Source organism: Hyperolius riggenbachi, chromosome 9, assembly GCF_040937935.1.
Source record: "Hyperolius riggenbachi isolate aHypRig1 chromosome 9, aHypRig1.pri, whole genome shotgun sequence".
Lineage (NCBI taxonomy): Eukaryota > Metazoa > Chordata > Amphibia > Anura > Hyperoliidae > Hyperolius > Hyperolius riggenbachi.
In genome coordinates this window covers 209,807,613-209,828,601 of record NC_090654.1, presented here as the reverse complement: position 1 = coordinate 209,828,601, position 20,989 = coordinate 209,807,613, and the positions used below count along the sequence as shown (strand labels likewise).

The 20,989-nt window shown below is 38.9% G+C and overlaps 1 protein-coding gene across 12 annotated transcripts in view; it reads right to left on the bottom strand.

Moving 5' to 3' along the window:
• RYR3 (ryanodine receptor 3) overlaps window positions 1-20,989 on the bottom strand; it is a 1,134,733-nt gene that overhangs the window by 650,594 nt on the left and 463,150 nt on the right. For 9 of the 12 annotated variants that reach the window (XM_068253938.1, XM_068253930.1, XM_068253931.1 and 6 more), the window contains 5 exons: window positions 11,289-11,303; window positions 10,631-10,705; window positions 8,518-8,596; window positions 4,688-4,800; window positions 114-219 (listed from right to left, as the gene is read on the bottom strand). In XM_068253938.1, the coding sequence (XP_068110039.1) occupies window positions 114-219; window positions 4,688-4,800; window positions 8,518-8,596; window positions 10,631-10,705; window positions 11,289-11,303 (388 nt within the window). The remainder of the gene's footprint in view (window positions 1-113; window positions 220-4,687; window positions 4,801-8,517; window positions 8,597-10,630; window positions 10,706-11,288; window positions 11,304-20,989) is intronic. The other 3 variants (XM_068253932.1, XM_068253937.1, XM_068253941.1) reach the window with 1 other exon arrangement.

The window sequence follows — 20,989 nt, the reverse complement described above, 5'->3', positions numbered from 1 at the left end:
TTCAGATGCTAATTAATACACTGAATGATGGGATTTAAACACCTAAGACGTGTGCTGCGGCAAACAAAAAAATTAATCGAGTAAGAACAATAATTGAAGTAACAAAGACGCACCTTCTGCCACACTGCTCCCAGAGCATGTAGGATGAACATTCCACAGTGTTTGCATAAAGGAAGCATCCACCTGAATATTGCCCATTCCATTGGATATGGAGAGATGCTGTTGGATAAAGTCAAATCAAAATAAGTGAATAAATTGTAAAGACATCTTTAAAAGACTAGCCATCATAATTACTGTATGTAGGGGGTTGAGTCTGCTTGCTGAAGCAGCAGTTGATCTTGGCGCCTCATGGATTGGTCGCTAGAAACAGAGTTCCAATAGAGTCTGTTTATTATATAGCTTTGTTTCTTTCTCCCTCTGCACAGTACCATGCAAGATGATGGCACTATACAGGGAGGGCAGAATTATTAGGCAAGTTGTATTTTTGAGGAATAATTGTATTATTGAACAACAACCATGTTCTCAATGAACCCAAAAAACTCATTAATATCAAAGCTGAATATTTTTGAAAGTAGTTTTTAGTTTGTTTTTAGTTTTAGCTATTTAGGGGGATATCTGTGTGTGCAGGTGACTATGAGGCCTGGTGCACACCAGACGAGTTTTTCTGAGCGTTTTGAGTTTTTAAATGTGCTGTTAATGTTATCCTATGTGTCTGTGCACACTGGAGCAATGAGGTTTTGAAAAAACCCCATAGCATTACATTGGGAAGAGCTTTTGAAACCTCTAAAAGCTCTTCCCAATGAAATGCTATGGGGTTTTTTACAAAACCTCATTGCTCCAGTGTGCACAGACACATAGGATAACATTAGCAGCAGATTTAAAAACTCAAAACGCTCAGAAAAACTCCTCTGGTGTGCACCAGGCCTAAGGCTACTTGCACACCAAGACGTTGCGTTAGGTGCCACGTTAAGGTCACATAACGTGCACCTAACACAACGTATGGTGCTGCAAGATAGGACGGTAGAGTGAGCCGCGTTAGGCGGCTCTATCCCTATAAGGTCTCCCAGAGTGGCGCTGATTGGCCGGCGGGACCACGTGATGCGGAGCGAGACACTCCGCATCACGTGGTCCCGCCGGCCAATCAGCTGCCGCCAGTGCAGTGAATATTAAGTAGCCATGTGCGCGGCTACTGTAGCTGGCTCTCCCCGCCTCCTATCTGCCCCCCACTGAGCATGTGCAAACAGTCTAACGCGGCTATAGCCGCTCTAACGCCATAGCATGCTGCACCTTCGGGGGAACGTGCAGCGTTACATGTAACGCAACGTGGGCTGTGTGAACAGCCCACTTGTGTTACATTGCTGTGCATTGGGGGAGCGTTACAGGCGCACTAACGTGCGCCTGTAACGTCCCTGTGTGTAAGCAGCCTTACTGTGCATAATTATTAGGCAATTTAACAAAAAAGAAAATATATACCCATTTCAATTATTTATTTTAACCAGTGAAACCAATATAACATCTCAACATTCACAAATATACATTTCTGACATTCAAAAACAAAACAAAAACAAATCAGTGACCAATATAGCCACCTTTCTTTGCAAGGACACTCAAAAGCCTGCCATCCATGGATTCTGTCAGTGTTTTGATCTGTTCACCATCAACATTGCGTGCAGCAGCAACCACAGCCTCCCAGACACTGTTCAGAGAGGTGTACTGTTTTCCCTCCTTGTAAATCTCACATTTTATGATGGACCACGGGTTCTCAATGGGGTTCAGATCTGGTAAAAAAGGAGGCCATGTCATTAGTTTTTCTTCTTTTATACCCTCTCTTGCCAGCTGCGCTGTGGAGTACTTGGACGCATGTGATGGAGCATTTTCCTGCATGAAAATCATGTTTTTCTTGAAGGATGCAGACTTCCTCCTGCACCACTGCTTGAAGAAGGTGTCTTCCAGAAACTGGCACTAGGACTGGGAGTTGAGCTTGACTCCATCCTCAACCCGAAAAGGCTCCACAAGCTCATCTTTGATGATACCAGCCCAAACCAGTACTCCACCTCCACCTTGCTGGCATCTGAGTCGGACTGGAGCTCTCTGCCCTTTACCAATCCAGCCACGGGCCTATCCATCTGGCCCATCAAGACTTACTCTCATTTCATCAGTCCATAAAACCTTAGAAAAATCAGTCTTGAGATGTTTCTTGGCCCAGTCTTGACTTTTCAGCTTGTGCGTCTTGTTCAGCGGTGGTCGTCTTTCAGCCTTTCTTACCTTGGCCATGTCTCTGAGTATTGCACACCTTGTGCTTAGGCACTCCAGTGATGTTACAGCTCTGAAATATGGCCAAACTGGTAGCAAGTGGCTTCTTGGCAGCTGCACGCTTGACTTTTCTCAGTTCATGGGCAGTTATTTTGCTCCTTGGTTTTTCTACACGCTTCTTGCGACCATGTTGACTATTTTGAATGAAACGCTTGATTGTTCGATGATCACGGTTCAGAAGCTTTGCAATTTTAAGAGTGCTGCATCCCTCTGCAAGATATCTCACTATTTTTGACTTTTCTGAGCCTGTTAAGTCCTTCTTTTGACCCATTTTGCCAAAGGAAAGCAAGTTGCCTAATAATAATGCACACCTGATATAGGGTGTTGATGTCATTAGACCACACCCCTTCTCATTACAGAGATGCACATCACCTAATATGCTTAATTGGTAGTAGGCTTTCGAGCCTATACAGCTTGGAGTAAGACAACATGCATAAAGAGGATGATGTGGTCAAAATACTCATTTGCCTAATAATTCTGCACTCCCTGTACAAATCATCTGTCATAATGAAGTAGCACTTGATACACCTGTTAGGAAGGGTTTCCCATTAGGTCATTCAATAACGTACATCATCTATTAAAGTGGACCTAAACTCTTGCACCCCAGACAAAGAAAAAGCATATAGTTGCTAAGAAATTCACTGTGTGTGCATTTAGAGAAATCAACTTGTGCAATTACCCCTTATCAGCAGGTATAAATCGGGACTGTCAGCTGTGCTGCAGTGTGCCTTTGTTCGGTGCTAATATGTAAACACGAAGGGTTAACCCTTTCTGTGCTCCCATGAATTCCAGGAAGTAAACACTGCAGAATTATTGTAGGAGTTCTAAAAGTTGTAAGGAAGATTTTTTTTCTTTAAAGGTTATTATGCTGTTGCTTATCTTTTATTTCAGAAAGGAAGTTCTGAATTTAGGTCCATTGTAATGATTATCTAGTATTATTAAATTGCTTGGTGTTCTGGTACACCTTATAACAGGAGTCCCCTACTAGCCAAATAGGAATGGAAGTGTATATCGCACCAAACTCCTATTCGATGATGATTGCTTCCCATTAAGGCTAAGGTAAGGGTGGTATGTGCTGATTACTTATACACATGTTTATACAGCTGTGTGTTTAGATTGTTATTTTCATCTGACTATATATAAACCTAGGCAATATCCCTAACTCTTCTTATACATCTTAATTAACAGATTTTGCAATGTCAAAGCATGGTGTGGTTCACATTTTTTTTTAATTCTATGGTATGTAGTTTTGCATAACTTGCATTAATACAATGCATACATTGCTTGTGTAAGACGTACTATGCAAATAGAGTAACGATTGTTATACAAGCAATATGCTTGTTGTGTATATAACGCATGTTATGCAAAGTGTTGTGTTTGCTCTTAAAGCGGAATATAACCCTGCATTTCAACTTTGCTCTAAAACATTATTTACAGCATAATATATGCAACCAGCATTTTTTTTTTTACTAGACCAGCATTGGAAGGGTTAAACACAGAGGTTTAAAGTTCCGTGGAGAGATATGCAGAAATTCAGATAGATACATTTAACTAAATAGAATGTAACAAGTGATAAATGTTACACACTCTTTGGCTGTCCTCCAGCTCCTTCTCAGTCAGAGATAGTGAGTCACATTCCACACTTAGATACATTTATGTAAACAAAATGTATCTATGTAAGCTTCGGATGCGTCTTCAGTTCTCTCCAGGAACTTTAAAGCTCTGTGTAACCCTTCCAATGCTGGTCTAGTAAAAAAAAAATGCTGGTTGCATATAATATACTGTAAATAATGTTTTAGAGCAAAGTTGAAATGCAGGGTTATATTCCGCTTTAAATATTACAGCTATTTAGTGTATATATCCCTGCAGCATTTTTATGAGATGCATTCAGTAAACTGATGTAAAATGTGTGTGTGCAAATTTTACAGGGTGTTAAATTAGGTATTGTACATTACGTAGGTTGTATAACTTGCAGTGTTATAAACACACACGACATGTGCATTGCTTGTGCAACACGTTATGCAAATAGCGTAGAATGTGCCAAATAGCATACCGCATATTATACAAGCAATGGACACATTATGCATATAACACAAGTTACACAATCTATGTGTTATGCCATTTGCACAATGTCTGTTAAAATGTAGGTATGCACATTCATTCTTTAGAGGTGCATGTATATTTTCCATTGATTTGTGTGTGAATCATTTCCAAAAAATGTTCAAGCTACAGCTTTCTTTCTTTCTTTTTTTAATGAGAATCTTCACCCATACATTCTTTGACCAGCACACATTTATATGACAGGTGGTGTGTACAGTATGTATATTGCAGCTGATATGTACAGTAAATGATCTATCTAAGCACTAACACTTACCAAGTATCTTTCAGAGGACACGCTGACTAAAATTAGATCATCCCCAATTCGAACTTTTTCTCCTTCTGATCTTTGTTTGGATGCAGGATGTATTGTCCACCAACAGGCTTCTCCTACAACCCAAATATATGTACAACATTATTTACTAGAGTATAGGAATACTTTCCAAAATGTAGCTCCTCAATGCACAATGAGATGGATCTTGATAAGCATTACAAAATCAGGGTGCAAGAGGCCTGCAACCTTTCATTAATTTAAAGAAGTTTATTAACAACCTATGGCATAAAAATTCTACTGTGTAACAATAAATCCTCATCCTACCTCACTCTGGCAATTATGAATTCTTGCAGCTATGATTCATTCATCTAACACCAAACTCCTCCCCCTAACAGCAACCAGTTCCTAGCAGTATAAGCTTATACAGCCTGGATCCTTGGCCCAAAAAATACAGGCTTCCGCTACAATCTCTATAAGCACTTCTCAACCAGGGTTTCATGGAACCTTAGGATTCCATGAGAAGCCGTCCGGGCTCCACAACATTTAGCAACTTCAGCACAACAAAAGAATCCCAGTTCTTCATTTTCATTGGGGAAAATAGCCCCTCTGCACCACAGATATGACCGGCGGATTGATTTAATCTGTGGTGCACCACTAAACGCCTTTACTGGCTGGTATTTGTGCCCTTTGTCATTGGATGTGAAGACAGTGAGCAGAGCAGTGACAAGTGTGATGACCAGTGTGAGAGAGAAGACGTCAAGGCAGCAGAAAAAAATGCAGTGCAGAGGCCTAAGAGAAAGAGAAGATAGATGGGGCAGAAGAAAAGGTAAAGTGGCTGGTATTGATTACCACCCAGCCCCCAACTTATTGAGTAACAAAGATTTTGAGGCAGTTGGGGGGGGGGGGGGGGGGGGTAAGGGTGCACAAAGGCAACTGACACCAATTATAGATGATCCGCAGGTAAGGTCGGCACCTCCACAAAAAAAGCTCTTTTAGGTATACAACATAGCTCTTTATTTCATCTTATTAAAAAAAGTTCCATAAAAAAGGGTATCACATAGCGTAGGGCTGCTACCAGCGAGAGCCCGCTGCTTCAGACCTCCTGGTCTTTTCTCAGGCTGGACATAGCTTTTTTGTGGAGGTGCCGACCTTACCTGCGGATCATTGTGCTACTGTCTGTGAGGTACTGAAGGACAGTTGGTCTTGGGCACTCCGCTTTCATCCTTTACATGGGTGCGGATCACACAAGAAGTTGCTACCTAATATAGATGGGCATGTGCAGTCTGAATCAGGCAGTGGGAGGGGGTAAATCCAGAAGCCTACTGACACCAGTGATTGCAGGGGTGTTGGATGCACTTGCGGGGAGGTAGTGATATGCTGCATGGTGGTGACTTTTTATGTATATAGCCCATTAAGACCATTGATTGTGGGATAGTGACTGCATGGGGAGGCATGTGCATGGGTTGGTAAATTGATAAAGCCAACTGAGAATCAATGATAGAAGGTGATAGCTGGTACTATATATCGTATGTGCTGCATGGGGGCACACTTTTTTTCTTCAACCCACTGACACCAATGATTGGGGGACATTCTTAACACATTTCATATGTGGGGATGACTATTACATTGCAAAGGTGGGGCTGATTACTGCATGTTGTATTATAAAAATGGTACTATTGTTAACTAAGAGTTGTATAATAGTGAGTGGAAATGAAAACTAATTAAAAAAAAAAGTACAGGTGGATATGTTTTTCAAGATAAAGATATTCATAGCAACTATTTTATGTTTTGTTAAATTGTTTCAACCTATCAAAGTAGTTCGATGTGTGTTCATAATTTTGTATGTAGGGATTCCCTGAGATCCGGAAATGTTTGTTGGAGTTCCTTGACTCAAAACAAGTTGAGAAAGACTGCTCTACAGGATCACAGCACTTTTAGCCAGTGACTGTGAACAGGGGATTGAGCTGTCAGATGTAGGGATTGTCAATGAGAGGCAATCAATTCCAGATTGTATGCAAATTTATGCAGCCTGAAAATAGACTATTCAAATTCCACCTTGGCAAGATTTGATTGGTCTATTTTAAAGCTGCATAAATTTGCATAAACCTGCATCCCCTTAAAATTATTTGAACCTTACTGGCCATCCTTAGTCAGATGAAAGTCGTGTGCAGTAATAACCAGTCCATGAACACGTTTGAATGGTTGTAGGCCCAAACAGTTTTCCTCCAAAAAATGTGTTCTTTTATTAAAGGGCTCATTTCTACACAACACAATCTTACATCTATGTACACGTTAGATTAAACTTGGCCTACATAGTTCATAATGACTGCCTCTGCCAAGAATATAGCATGTAAACCTGATCAACTCGTCCAAGCTTCGGATGAGGGCATTGTTCTCCTCACTCACCCTGTCCACTCTGTACTACTCTGTCTGCCCTCCTCATCCCCACATGGAAAAAGAACTGTAAAGCCCTGGCCCCACACTAAAGGAAAAGAGGCGTCCAATATATATATATATATATATATATATATATATATATATATATATATATATATATATATATATATATATAAATATATATATATATATATATATATATATATATCACTTTAAAATCAATAAAATAAAGAAGGTTGAGGTGGCTTACCTCATAGACAACAAACTCACTTAATTAGGGAAGTTTAATGGATAATTAAGCACAGGCAACGTGTTTCGTGGGACTATGTCGTCTATGAGGTATACCACCTCAACCTTCTTTATTTTATCGATTTTAAAGTGTTTTATATATATTGGGCGCCTCTTTTCCTTTGCTGTACCCCACTCCCCCCCACCTATCCAGGAGGGGGGCCTTGCGCACCTGTTTTGGGTGCGCAAAGTTTTTTGCTAAGAGAGCGACCAGGACCGCTGGCAGACCTGAGTGGAGTCAGGTGTAATACACTCCACAAGCCTGAAGTGGTCGGTTGCCCCTAGTGCAACCCACCTTTGTGAGTACTCTTTTTCAGAAGTACTTTTGATACTCAATACTTGTGACATACTGCACCATTTGGGCTCTCGTTTGTCTTTGTCCTTCCAGGACTGTACTGGCCCCACACAGTCCCCCAAGGTATAGAGTCTCGATCCCCACTGGGTAACAATCCTTCTATATAAAAGAACATTTGACAGCAATCCCACACGTTCTCTGTGTATAAAAGCGTATACTTTCACTGCCGAGAGCAGTTCAAGATAGCTTATCTCTGGCAAATTACAAATGCAATCATTACTGGCTGAAGCTCTCTGAGGCATGTGTTTTTACTCTGCTACCCTCCTTTTCTGCTGAAGTGACTCAGCTATTGCCAGGGTGATGTGAGGTGTCTGTGTAGCAGAGGGAGGGAGCAGAATGAAAACAGAGGCAGAGAGTGTCTTCTGCCTTTGCGGACAAGACAGAGATAAGGTATCTCGAACTGCCCTCTACGGTGAAAGTATACGTTTCTACAAGCAAAGAATATGTAGGATTGTTTTCATGTGTTCTTTTATGTAACTAAGTGGTGTTACTGAAATTTGGATTCTGGAAGTACAATACCACTCTAAAGTATAAATAGACTACAAACTTCAGGCGGTTGGAAAGAAGCACCTATAGCCACCGGCCTACCACGTCCAGACTATCCTACAGACACTGCAGAACAATTCCTGCTGAAACGAGGTCAATAAGTACTGTATTATATAAATATTTAAGTAAATGAACATACTCCAATTAAGGTTTTAATGGTATTTCCATCTCTGTAAAAATAGTGGAAAGTAAACACATTAGAAAACCACTAAATAAGCCAAAGCATTATTTAAAATAAAGTTCACACCTGTTGCTGTGTCCTGCAGCCCAACATCAAAAGCAAGCTTGTCTGTGAGAGATCTGGATGTTGTCAAACATGTCAGGTACTGTTAAATATTTAAATGAAAAAATAAGAGCAAGTTAAACCACTTTAGAAATTACTGAACATTAGGAGCATCAGTGGATTAAACACTGTAAGTGATACAGCTGATGTGTTTATAGATTACAGAAAATTTGCTTAATATGCTACGTGCTGAGAATAGATTATTTTTCAAACTAGTTCAACTGCTGAATAATTTTAAAGAAAAAAAAAGCTTGAAAAAAAGCCCTGCAATAACAAATTAGTTATAATAAATACAAGGTTCAATTTTAAAATATATTTTAATATTAGACACAGAGGCCCTTAATCAAATTACGTTTTCTTTTAAGTTTTCTCCTAGGAAATGCTAATCTTTTGTTTAAAGTAACTTTTCAGCACTTTGCAATTGAAAAAGTACTAAAAAGTAGGTTAAAAAGTACTGTGAACATTATTCTGAATATTTTCTTGCTAGCTGGTGACTTAAAAGGCATTTTATGGTATAAGATAAAAACATATATACCGGTAACTAGAAAACTTGGAAGTAAAGGTGGTTGCATAAGGGCGCTAGTGTCCCATAGTCAATTCGCTTTTTCTTCTAAGTTTTCTCCTAGACGATATATGTTCAAACTTTATCAATAAAATGCTTTTTAAGCCACCAACAAGCAATAAAATATTCAAAATAAGTTGTCTTTTTAGGCTACTTACACACTAAGACGTTGCGTTTTAAGGGACATTATGGTCGCATAACGTGCCCCTAACGCAACGCATGGTGGTGTTAAAGTTGGACGTCAGATTGAGCTGCGTTATACAGCTCTCAAAGCAGCCGCTCCAGGTTAGTGATAGGAAGTCCGGATCTTTTTAAGGATTCGGATCATTTCAATCGGATAATTGAAAAGATCCGGATCTCTGAACCGAATCATTTGAATCATTTTACTAGGGAAGCAGACTGGGTGAAATGACTAGCAGGACAGGACTTTCCCTGCACTGTACATTCTGTATGTTCCTGTTTCTTCCAGACAGACATCCACTGTGAACCGAATATTTCATTGTGATGATCCGGATGATTCGACTCACAAAAGAGATCCGGATTAAATTAACGATTCGTTCTTGATCCGGACAACACTACAGTCCTACCACGAGTCTCTGCAGTGCAGTGAATATTAATTAGCCATGTGGCTGGCTGTGGAGGAGGGGAGACCTCCTCCTCCAACATTACTGAGCATGTGCAAGCAGTCTAACGCTGCTTAGCCCACTATAATGTACAGCATGCAGTACTATGTTTAAATGTGCTGCGTTACTATCTAACGCAACGTGTGCACTGTGAACAGCACAATTGATTTTACAGTGCTGTGAGTTAGGCTGCGTTACTGGCTGCTGTAATGTGGGACTTTAACGTCCCACTGTGAAACCAGCCTTAATTGCAGATTGCTGAAAATATATATTAAACAAAATATGAAAATATCTCCAAGGAGAAACATAACTTTTTCTCACTCACTTTTTTTTTTATCTTTCCATCTACTTTTTCGTACTTTTTCAACTGCAAAATGCTAAAAAGCTATTTAAAACAGAAGATAAAAATTATCTCCTAGGAGTAAACTTGTGAAGTGAATTGAATAAGGGACAGTATGTCAAAATTCTGGATAAAACTAAAATATTAACCTTTTAACATACATTTTTCTTTAAAATGATCGGAGCATTAGAGACGGATGATTGTATACTTGTAAATCCAGAATTATTACTACCATCTATGTTTTAAATCTAATTTACTTACATACGTCTAAGTGTGTGTGTTACATACTTCTAAGTGTGTGTGTGTGCATGTTTGTGTGCGTGCGTGTGTGTGTTACATACTTCAAAGTAAGTCTGTGTGTGTGTGTGTGTTTGGTTTCTGAGATTTTTATGTAATTGACATCATATGCAATATTTTGCATCATTATACAGTACACTGTATTCCTAAAAAAGGATATTGCCAAGCAGTATTTAGAAAATATAAGCAATGCAATAAAATTTGGCAAGGCTTGTAATGACAATAGTATAATTTATTACAAGCCCAGTTACTCACCATTCCACTAAATGAATGTCTAAGCAATATTGCATGGCCATAGAGTAAAGTCCTGTGCCCGCCGCCTTGTGATGCCTGTGATGTAACAAGAAAAACCACACCATTAATACCCCCATATAAAAAACACAAGAGCTGTGAACTGAGCAAAACCGAGAGTTGAATCTGCAGCTTCTCTCTTTGCAAGGGAAATAGAGGTATATGTAGAAAATAGATTGTTTATACAGGATTTAATATGGAGGCATTGGATTTTATGTACATGATGCATATGACTTTTCATACAATAATACACAACAATGCCCAATTTCTCATAAGATCATAGGAGAACGTCCAAAAACAACAACACAACCATTCTTTGGTAAAGATCTGTACATTCTATGATCAATACAGAATGTATTTAGATCTAATAAAACATGCAACAGACCAGGGACTGTCAGACTATGTATCAAGCATGACTGGCAAAAAAACAATACAAAAGTAGTACATGAGGGAAAAATGGCATCCACATTACACAGGAGGGTGCTTTTTTGGTAAATTCACATGCATTTTTGGTATCATTTACAACCTTTGATCATGGTTTTGTCTGCTTGATAAATAGACTTGATTCATTCATGGTAAGGGGTTATGGGTGTCTTTCTTTAATGACTGTATTTATCCTTACCTTCCTGGAAAACTTCTTGGAAGCATTTAAAAACAAACAAATATAAATGAAAAGTCGGAAAAGTCTACATCAGTAACTAATTATCAAAAATATCAATACTAGAATTCATGATATAGGTGAGCTTCATTTTTCTGTACAGGAATATTAACGTTAAATTGTGCACAAACTAAAAACAACATGTTTTTGCACAATATAACTTGTATGTTCCTACAGGTTCCCCAATTTACAACAATCTTTTAGTATTAAACCCTGTCTATAACTTTCTCTCACACAACTATTTCTCATTTTGGCCTGATGTAAAGACCAGAATGGCTGGTAATAGCGGTGTTGCTTTTTTGCACCGTCCAAAAATGTGCAGAAATAATGAAGTGGTCTGAGGCAGCTTTTATTTGTTAACTTCAAGAACAGCATTAAGTTGGTATAAGCAAATAGTAATTTTAAATATTGTTTCTTCTGATTCTGACCATTACCAAGACCTGTGCTTGTGGGAAAGTGTATATTTCTTACATTTAATTTGTTTTTTTTCCAGAGGTGTACCGTAAATTACTGTAGTGTGTGGTGACAGGAGATGCATTGTCACCATCCACAGCATAGAGCCCACGTTGCCAGAGTCTCTGTTGTGTCCATTACATTGGACATGTAATACATAGCTTTCCATGTATGACATTGCCCAGTATTATTGAGTATCGTATGTATCATGTGTCATGATATAGCAGCTAGTTATGATGTGGGATAATACGGAAGCATGCATATGTTTCATTTTTCTGCCTGTGTCACGTGTATGTCTGCTAGGAGGAAACGGTTACCTTGGGTGCTAGCCTGGGGCAAGGAAGTGGCTCATTAGGCCACTAGCAGTCACCTTTGATCTGCTCTCCCAGGTGTGATTGTCGGTGTCTGTTTACAGGCAATTACAGGCAGACTGCTACCTGTAACCAAAATGCAATCTTTTGATGTGTGGACTAGACCTGACGAACTGCAGACGGCCGCCTGTTGGTCAAAACAATATCCGACTAAGTGAATCTGCCAAGTTAAAAGAGGACAGGAATGTTTGACATTTACATAGAACAGGCATGCTGGAATGTTGAGGAAGCCTTAATCAATTGTCACCTGGAGTGGGGGAAGTCCTTTTTGATGATCTGAAAACTGAGACAGGAAAAACCTTGGAATTCGCATGTCACAGCTAGCCCAGATGTGACAAGTGGCTCAGCAGGCCGTGATGTCACAAACGGAGAAATTGCGTTAGTCTTGGGGCAAGAAACTGCCTCTGGCCAGGAAATGGCTTATTATGCCAAGAGCAGTTAAGTCCCCACCTTTAATCTGCTGTGAAATACACTTTTACTAGTTCCTCCCCTTCCCAATGAAGTTGCAGCCTCCAGGCGTATCTCACAGTATAAGAAGCAGGGCCAGATGCCTAAAAAATTGTAGCTCTCTGGAGATAGCAAGGACGCTAAGGGCTGCCCGACTACTGATCGAAGCAGTGTTCTCCCGCCAATGATGTTCAAACAACACTGATAACGTTTATTTCGGTAAGCAAATAGCTTTGTGTGTACCTTTGTAAACTCTTAATCTTGTAACTTTACTTTGTAACTTTTTTACTTTGTTTTTTGTACATCTTTTGTATATATTATTTTTCTGCATTGTTCCATTAATAAGCTTGACTTCTGCTATACTAAACTAAAGGTGCGTACACACATGCGACTACAGTCGTTTGAAACGATCGTTCCCCGATCGTTTCAAACGACGATCGTTTAAAAAAAAGCAGCCAACGACTATTAAGTCTAACGACGGACGAGCTAGATCGTTAAAATCGAACGATCTAGCTTGGCGGATTTTGTCCAACGACGATCGTTTGCAAAAGTAGTACATCGTTGGAAACGGTCGTTCGTACTAGACTTGACATGCGCATTTCACTATTTCTCCATGGAACTTTTCATTTTTATGCGCAGGCGCAATAGTTGTTTTTACGTGATGTAACGTTCGTTCTAACGATCTGATCGTTACACACCTTTTAAAACTAACTTTACTTAGGTCGTTCTTTCATCAATTAAAAGTTCGTTCGTCGTTGACAACGAACGATCGTTGTCGCATGTGTGTACGTAGCTTAACACTCATAGCCTAGAAGAGACTGAAGTGCAACTGTGTATAAGTCCATGCCTAAGTGTATGTTTGAGCAACCCTACCGTATTAGATTGTGATTGCATTGTGTGTGGGGCGTTTGTCATACGTTGGCCTAAAGCGCGCAGCTGACCCAACGTACGAAAACGTCAGTGCGAGTAGCTCGACAGCAGAGCGGCTAACAGTATCGTTCGGAACAAGTGTTAGTGGTTTTGCATCACTACAGTGTAAGATTGCATTTGTGCGTGTGCGTGCGTAGCATTCCTGTATTCGGCCTAAGCGCAAAGCTGCCCCGAATACGAAAACGCGGATTGCATGAGCACTCAACCGCAGAGTGGACGTTTCTAGCAACAGCTAGTGGTGACCAACTTTACAAAACATAAGTATGGGGCTTTAAATGAACAATTATAGTCTTTTTATTCTTCTAATCAAAGTCTTCACAGTTGCAGACACACGGATAAACACAGTTTCCAGAATTCCAAATCACAAATACACGACTGCCTGGCAGTCGTGTATTTGTGATTTGGAATTCTGGAAACTGTGTTTATCCGTGTGTCCGCAACTGTGAAGACTTTGATTAGAAGAATAAAAAGACTATAATTGTTCATTTAAAGCCCCATAACTCATGTTTTGTAAAGTTGGTATCTAACTCAGGGGTGGAACTACACTGTTTTGGTTTTATCTGTAACGTGTTGTATAACAGCTAGTGGTGGCAGTAAGGAGCGTTTGAGGGGTCCTAGCCTTGTCTGTAGCTTGAATAAGGCTGTTCCCCGCTTGATCTGGTCAAACCCGCAGTCGGGAACCGTATACGCAGGCGTGCCGTGGCCGGTTCCTGACATCATGTATGATGCATTCCGCTCACCACAACAGAGACAGTGGATCCATTCACAGTGGACATGTATGAAGGGATCCTATACTTCTTAACCACTTTGCATCCAGACCTTGTTTCCCCTTTATGGACCAGAGCAGTTTTGTCAGTTTAGCTATGTTCCTATTTACTTAGAAATAACGTTATCCTTACTTATGATACCTAAATGAAATATATGTCTTTTTTCAAGATTAAATAGGCTTTCATTGTATGGCATTTTTTCCTTCAATTTTGTTTTATATACATATTAATAGGAAAAAGAGGGAAAAATAAAAAAAACACATTATTTCTCAGTTTTACCAATTCCAGTTTAAAAATAAAAAACGCTATTGTAGATAAAAAAAAAACACAAATTTTGTTTGTTTCTACTGTTTATCACAAAATTTAAATCACATTTCTGTCGCAATTTATGGTGAAGATATTTGATTCTGAAATAATGCTTCAGTGTGTATTTTTCACTATGAACTAAGAAAATAAAAGTATTTTTAATGGTAAAAATCAATCTTATTGGCTCGGGGAACATATATTCACTTTCAGAATTAGTGCGACAACAGATAGTTCCGGAGGTTTTGCACAGGAGCAAGCCCAATCGTGCCAGCTATGCTTCAGGTACACGACTCAGATCTACGTCCTTGTGGCATAGATGAAGTCACAGAGGACGTAGATATACTGTAGTGGTGGAAAAATAATACTTGAGCTTTATTTTGCTTAATCATAATGCACTCTGATATAGCAACACTTTTTTTCTGCAGTTGCCTTTTGTGATTCATATTCCAGAAAAGGAGAATCGCTATGCAATCGCGGGGAAAATGTTACATGCATCGCAAATGCAATTAGCACAAATTGCAATCGCACTGCAACCAGCACAGTGTGAGTAATCCCATAGGATTGCTTTTGCTGCAGCGCTTTGCTGATCGCTGGCGATCAGCAAAGTGTAGAATGCGGGCTGAAAGTGTCGAAGTGAGAACAGGGCCTAAGGCGGGTGGACATAGAAAGAGGAGCTGTGATCCCAGGCAAAGGAGGGGGGTGGGGTAGCAGAGTGGTGTGTGCCTGACATCAGTAAAGAGGATAGTCAGTACTAGCCCTGTTTCATCTGGGTTTTTTTCTATTTTTGGGGATGGAGTAACCCAGGTAGTGGACCTTTCGCATAAGCGTGAATCAGCAATACTCTTTGAGATGTATTGACCAGGCTTCCCCAAAGCTGAAAAGGTAATTTTATTCCGAATGAAAAACTGTTAATTTTCTTTTTTTTTTCATTTAATTTTAGTGTAGCAATAATAAAATTCTCTGTTAATTAATATGTTTAACATTTATACAGCCACAGAATTCTTCATATTCCACAAGAGATTGAATGTGTAAGAAAATTATTTCAAACATTTAAATAGCATAATAGGTGGTTAAGAAAACAAATTCCCTTAAGAGACTACAGTAGTAAGCTATAGAACTAGCTCTAATAATATACAAATCAACTTCTTCACATTTTTAAGCAATAATTAGTTTTAAGGTGGGATAGTGAACTAATCAGCTTTCTAAACATTAATTACTTATGTATGTCCCATCAAGCTTTTACTGCAATTTTAATATACCATATATCACCGCACTGTAGAGCCGGGCATTGGTAGAGGGAGGTTTCATGTGAGAATAGGGTATAAGGTGAGTAAACAATTGGTAACATATACTCATATTTTACTATTGGAATTATCACTGCCCAATATTAGAATATCAGTGATTTTACCAATATTCTGCTGGCAGCTATTTGCAGTGACCAAATTTCCCAGACACCCTTTTTGTATGTACGAATTGTGCCCTCCTGTTCTTTCTGTTGAGACAGGACCTTTGAAATGCCAAAAGTTCATCATATCCATGAAGTTCATCATATCCAAAGAGTTCAAAGAGTTCCAAAGAGTGTGTCTGCATCACACTAAGAACAACGAGCCATGATGCCCCATTAAGTTACAAACAACCTGGTGGTGGATCAAAAGCTACCAAATCTCCACCGAAGTTACTGAAAAGTACTGCAGTTCCTTTTTAAAATAGAAGGTATTTAACCTCCTCACACTAACTAGACATATATACACGTCCAGTTAGTGCCTCTGTCCCAGAAACAAGACTTAAACGTATGTCCTTTCAATCGCACGTGGTCCCGCTGCTTATCTCACAAAGGAACTTACTCAGCAGGGATTGGCAAACGGGAACATGTGTTCCCAAAGCCAACCAAAGTGCCTGTGAATGAACAAACATGGCCCCAATCAGGAGCCAGGTTCATTCAGTAAAACGAAAGGTAAAAGTAGAGGGGGAAAAAAACACACTCAATCATGTTAATACAGGATTTAGTGTGTGGCGCCATCTAGTGGACAAAAATAAAAATGACAATAAAATACATTGCAACATACATACCCACCTTATTTATTAACCTCTTTGCCCCTTGTTCCTCCCACCATAGATATCAAAATAAAACACGTTAAAAAAAATCCAAAGAAAAAAAAATAGAAAAGTTACCTACTTTTTTTTCTTTCTTTAATATATATGTCATGAGGGTATATTGCTGTTATTTTAGCAAATAAGGGATTGTATTAATGAAAGGGGCAAATCAAATGTGTGGGTTTTATCTACAGTAGTATTGTTTATTTTAAAAAATATAGTGGATGGGATTGAAGAAATAGTGTATTTTTCATTTATTCTTTGGTTTTACCTTTAAAATGCATAGAAAATAAAGTAATTACTGAAAACAAGTATCACCCACAAAAAGCCTAATTTGTGGTGTAAATAAAGATATAGATCCTTTAGGTAATATAAACAGTGATAAAAATAAGGCCAACTGAATGGCAGAAGTGCTGAAATGTAAAACTGACTCTTGGCGGGAAGGGTAGAATAGCCTGTAGAGTAAAAGGGTTACAGATTGTGCAGCAAGCTCATTTATCCTTTATTTAAAGAGACACTGAAGCGAAAAAAAATGATGATATTATAATTTGTATGTGTAGCACAGCTAAGAAATAAAACATTAAGATCAGATACATCAGTCTAATTGTTTCCAGTACAGGAAGAGTTGAGAAACTCCAGTTGTTATCTCTATGCAAACAAGCCATTAAGCTCTCCGACTAAGTTAGTCGTGGAGAGGGCTGTAATCTGACTTTTATTATCTCAACTGTTCCTGGACTATTTACTTTTCCTCTGCTAGAGGAGAGGTCATTCCTTCACAGACTGCTCTGAAAGAATAATTTTGAATGCTGAGTGTTGTGTAATGTGCACATATTATAGAATGATGCAATGTTAGAAAAAAACACTATATACCTGAAAATAAAAGTATGAGAATATTTTCTTTGCTGCTAATCTTCTAGTAATTATTCATAGTACACAACCAATTCACTATATCATATTTTTTTTTTTCGCTTCAGTGTCTCTTTAAAGCCAACAAGCGACATCTTCTGTAGCAATCTATATATCTAAAATGGTCTTGAAATAAGCAATTTATGCTTTATTGTTTCCGGATTTCCTATGGAAGTGACAACTTACTCATAAATTTCAGAAAGCATTGCTATATTTCACAGGAAATTAAATGGTAGGCTGGTTGGTTCCCTGAAGTCATTACACAACATTTTGTGGGTTCAAAACCCCTAAATCTCCTACTTTCAGAAAGCTGTCATTCTCTATACCTTACATTAATGATGGACAAACAGCCTGAAATCTTAAGAGTCTATGGATCTCAATGCCTAAGGCTGTATTTTGCACTTAAGGCCAAAAGTTATGGATAAAAAAATTGCATTCAACTGTCTGTCTCGATCACAAAATAATAAGGTGCCTTCAATAAGGGAATGGATCAATGAGATAAAGTTTGTCTATCACATGGAGTCTTTGACCCACACCTTACACGATAGGGACGAGGCCTTCTCACGTACATGGATTCACTGGGATATGTTTCTAGAATCAGAAGAATGCCTACAAATTCCCCAGGATACATAAATATTTTACATTTTCCCCTTCGTATTGGGGTGATTCCACATTTTTCCTCATAAACTTGAGTTTTTTACTAGATCATGTGAGGTCTATTTGGGTTCGGCCCGGCGCGGATCTTACTATAAATCTTTCCTTCTTTATTTCACTCTAATGGGTTCTCTGAATCTGGTCTTCAGAGGACCCATTCTATTTCTCTCCTTTCCTCTGGTTTTCTTTCCTTCCCCCTCTTTCTTTCTTTCCCCTTACCCCTCTTCATATACTCCGTTTAATAGTGGTAACACTACAGTTTTACTCTTTAAGCGTTAATAGTGGGGGAAGGGATAGGCCCCTGGGCTTAGGATTTTAACTGTTGTGCACAATAGTTTGGAATGTTATATCTGACCTGTGGCTAGGAATGCCCCTCCCCACTAAGTGCTATTGTTATCTGTATTTATTTTGTTCAAGACTGTGATGAACCACTTGTTGTTGTTTTGTTTAAAATGCTTTTTCTTCTTCAAAATAAAATAAAGAATCTTTAAAAAAAAATAATAATAATAATAATAAGGTCACACTACTACCAAGGTAGAAGCAACGTCACAAATTAACCATATATTGAAAGTATAAACACAGTGTCGTCATTCAAGGGACAGAATTATATTACTATTGGATGGAGATGGATTTTGCTGTAAAACTACTGTTTGATATCTAATTTAATGTCCTATATAAGCACAAACAGCCAGCTGACTAAGTTATACAAAGTTTAGTGTGTAGTGTATAGTGTATAAATGCATATGATATAATTATCATTATATTTATATAAGTAATAACAGGGGCAACCATCAATTGAGGCATGCTTCAAAAGGAATCATTTATTCTTTATGAATATTTGGCAGTAATAAACTTCAAAATGTAAATCAGGAAGAGGAAAGATTTACAGTCGGCAAACACTGAATAAATAAGCTATAAATGAATATTGTAAAAAAAATATTCATTATGTTATTTTCACTACATTTCCTCTTTAAGCCTCTCTGTCATAGAAAAACATTGGTCCCACGTGTTCAGATGCCTCTGGAGAAGCGGTTAAGTCACAGAACACGAGGAACCACGTGGGGGTGATGAAGTGGCATTTACCAGGCTCTGGTTATTTTTTTATTTCTGGCTCTTTCAATGCACCTTTTCTAACAGCCTTGGTTTGTTTGGCTTAAATCCTTATATGGTAGAGGTAGGTCGTTTATATGCACACATCCAGGTTGCTCTAGTGACTTAGTTGCAAACTGTTTGCAGGGGCTATTTGGCTCAGTTAATTGGACATTGAAATTGTGTATGATTTTTGGTGTGGAACCTGTATGCTATTAGTAACAATAACAATAATATTTATATAGCGCTTTTCTCCCTGGGGACTCAAAGCGCTGTGACCCTGCATTATGCAGTCTCAAAGGCTAGGGAAAAGAGGTGAGTTTTTAGCCTTTTTTTAAAGCTGTCCAGAGAGGGAGCCTCTCGTACTGATTGTGGAAGTGAGTTCCATAGAGTAGGGGCTGCGTAGGAAAAGGCCCGAGCACCAAATGTTAAGTGTATCCTGGGAGTGTATATTATTATCGCCTACATTGGTCTCCTGTAATTTACCTCATGTTGTTGTTTTTTTAATGTTTTTAATTCTGTTAGCATCTAACAAAGATTCATTTGTAATTAGTAAGAGTTGTTGTTAACAAATAATTATTATTTCCAACATGGATGTCTCTCTCTATATGTTTTGTATCTAGTTTTCATCCACGGTGGCACTTAGGATGATCATCATTAATTAGAAATCTGTCTTACTTCCAGGGGCGTAACTAGAAATCATGGGGCCCCCAGCACAACTATGATGGGGCCTCCCAATGTTCACACCCCTTCCCTTGCCTACCCTTGGTGATCCACACAGCCTTGAGGCCCATATTACAAGGGTCATAAAACAAGTGTGGCCACCAAAATCCTCACACCCATAACAAGTGTAGCCACAAAAACACCTGATCTGAAGGACGAGCCGCTTTATCGGAGGGAGGTAAGTAGTTGGGGCCCCTCCACAACTCTGGCCCCCCCTGGTGTTGCAGTGGCTGCTCCCCTGTAGTAATGCCCCTGCCTACTTCCCCTTCCTGAATCTGAGAATAGGGTGGATTTATTACTTCAATACTTCTCTACATAAGAAAGATTCCATGACGCATTCAATTTTGTTATTTGGTGATCATTTGGGATGATATTTGTATTTTTCTGCTATTTGTAAATGTGTGTTCTTATTTCTTTCATACTGTACGATTGCATGCAAATAAAGAAATTTGTTAAACTAAAAGTTATTTCAAAGTTAGGCATGGGGAAAAAAACTGAGCTGAAACAAATAAATGACATGCAAAATTCCTATTGTGCCTGTGTTGTAAATGCAATGAACTTATCATGCTGGCACTGATAGCTAGATGCACTGAGGGAACAGTGGCATTTTATTTGTATGATACGCTGCAAGCTACAATAAATAGGAAGCTTAGACTGGATGAAATCATAAATAAGACATATCCGTCACAGGCTTCCAGGATGGCGGGGAGCAAGGAAAAGATGAATGCTTTCATCTCTGCAGGGCTGGCATTTGTTTGGTGCTGTGGCAAGAGCATTGCATGCTTTTTATCTCAATTGCTTACAGCATAACCTAAATAATCACATTATCTGAGAGAGCTACCTAGGACATTCAAAACCATGTATGCAAAACGCCTATGTTTTACAATTTGAGATGAGTAACATTTAAAGAGAAAAAGGGTGGCTT